Source organism: Empidonax traillii, unplaced genomic scaffold, assembly GCF_003031625.1.
Source record: "Empidonax traillii isolate 1590-97213 ecotype Southwest subspecies unplaced genomic scaffold, ASM303162v1 scaffold516:size646513, whole genome shotgun sequence".
In the NCBI taxonomy this organism is placed as follows: Eukaryota; Metazoa; Chordata; class Aves; order Passeriformes; family Tyrannidae; genus Empidonax; species Empidonax traillii.
Genome location: NW_020955709.1, coordinates 540,677 through 541,853, shown reverse-complemented (window position 1 = coordinate 541,853; position 1,177 = coordinate 540,677). Strand labels below are relative to the sequence as shown.

Genomic DNA, 1,177 nt, shown 5'->3' with positions numbered 1-1,177 from the left:
ATGCTATAGTAATTGGAGTTGGATCAGGGGTTGGACTTGATGATCCTGGAGGTCTTTTCCAACCCAGTCTATTCTATGGTTCATTTGCATACGTGCTCCCGCGCCGCCGCCATATATGGAAGGCAGCCCGCGGCGGGGGCGGGGCCGTCCACCCCGGGCCCCGGTGATGTCACGCCCGGACCTGCTTTGCATGCGAGGCCCCGCCCCTTCACCCTCGCCGCGCTCCCTGCCTCGGCCGCGTGGCCCCGCCTCCCCTCGCGTGCGCGGGGTGACGTCAGCGCGGCGGTGACGCCGGCGCCGCGCGGGGCGGGGCGGGGCGGTGCAGCGCAGGCGCGGAGCGCGGACGGGGCGCGCGCACCCCCGGCCACCCCCGCGCGCCCCCCCCGCGCGCGGCTGAGGCGGCGCCGGCCCGGCCGGACCCGGCCATGGAGGGCATGGACGTGGACCTGGACGCCGAGCTCATGCAGAAGTTCAGCTGCCTCGGCACCACCGACAAGGACGTGCTCATCGGCGAGTTCCAGCGCCTGCTCGGCTTCCAGCTCAGCCCCGCGGGCTGCGCCTTCTTCCTCGACATGACCAACTGGTGCGGGCCGGGGCCGCGGGCGGGGCGGGTGCGGGGCCCCCCGGGGGCTCCGGGGCTGAGGGGCTCCGGGCACGGCCCCCCCGGCCCGGGACCCGCGCGCACAGGCGGTGTTTGTACCGGGCCCGGGGCCGCTCCCGGGGCTCGGGGGGGAGCGGGACGAACCGGGGCGGGCGGCGCTGAGTCCCGACCCCGCTCGGGGTGCGGCCGTGCCCGTTCGCCCCTCCGAGGGCCGCGGGGCTGTTGGAGGGTGACGAAGCGACCCGCGGGCCAGTGACGGGGGAGCCGGGGCAGGCCGGGGCCCCGCGACACCGAACCGGCCTCAGGGCAGGGGGAGTTGCGGCAGGAAGGCGCTCGGGGGGCCCGGGAGCGCCCGCCGTGCACGGGTGAAAGTCACCGGGGGTTCGGGGAAAACTCGGTGTCTGCTGCGGGCTGAGGGCTTCGAAACCCGCTGACTTTCGGTATGTTTGGCTTTATAAAGGCTCCGTTTCACTACCAGGGGAAAAAGCAGGCGCAGGTTATCGGGAAGCTGCGGCTCTAGAAAAACGTGTGGAGTCCTCAATATAATGGTGAAAAACAAAAACCAGGAGTGTTTTC

At 72.0% G+C, this 1,177-nt stretch overlaps 1 protein-coding gene across 1 annotated transcript in view; it reads left to right on the top strand.

Moving 5' to 3' along the window:
* The first annotated feature begins 377 nt into the window (after positions 1 to 377).
* The window catches only part of CUNH6orf106 (chromosome unknown C6orf106 homolog), a 26,712-nt gene continuing 25,912 nt past the window's right edge, over positions 378 to 1,177 (top strand). Inside the window, exon 1 of the mRNA XM_027896793.1 lies at positions 378 to 583. Within this exon, the coding sequence (XP_027752594.1) occupies positions 426 to 583 (158 nt within the window). The 5' untranslated portion in view covers positions 378 to 425. The remainder of the gene's footprint in view (positions 584 to 1,177) is intronic.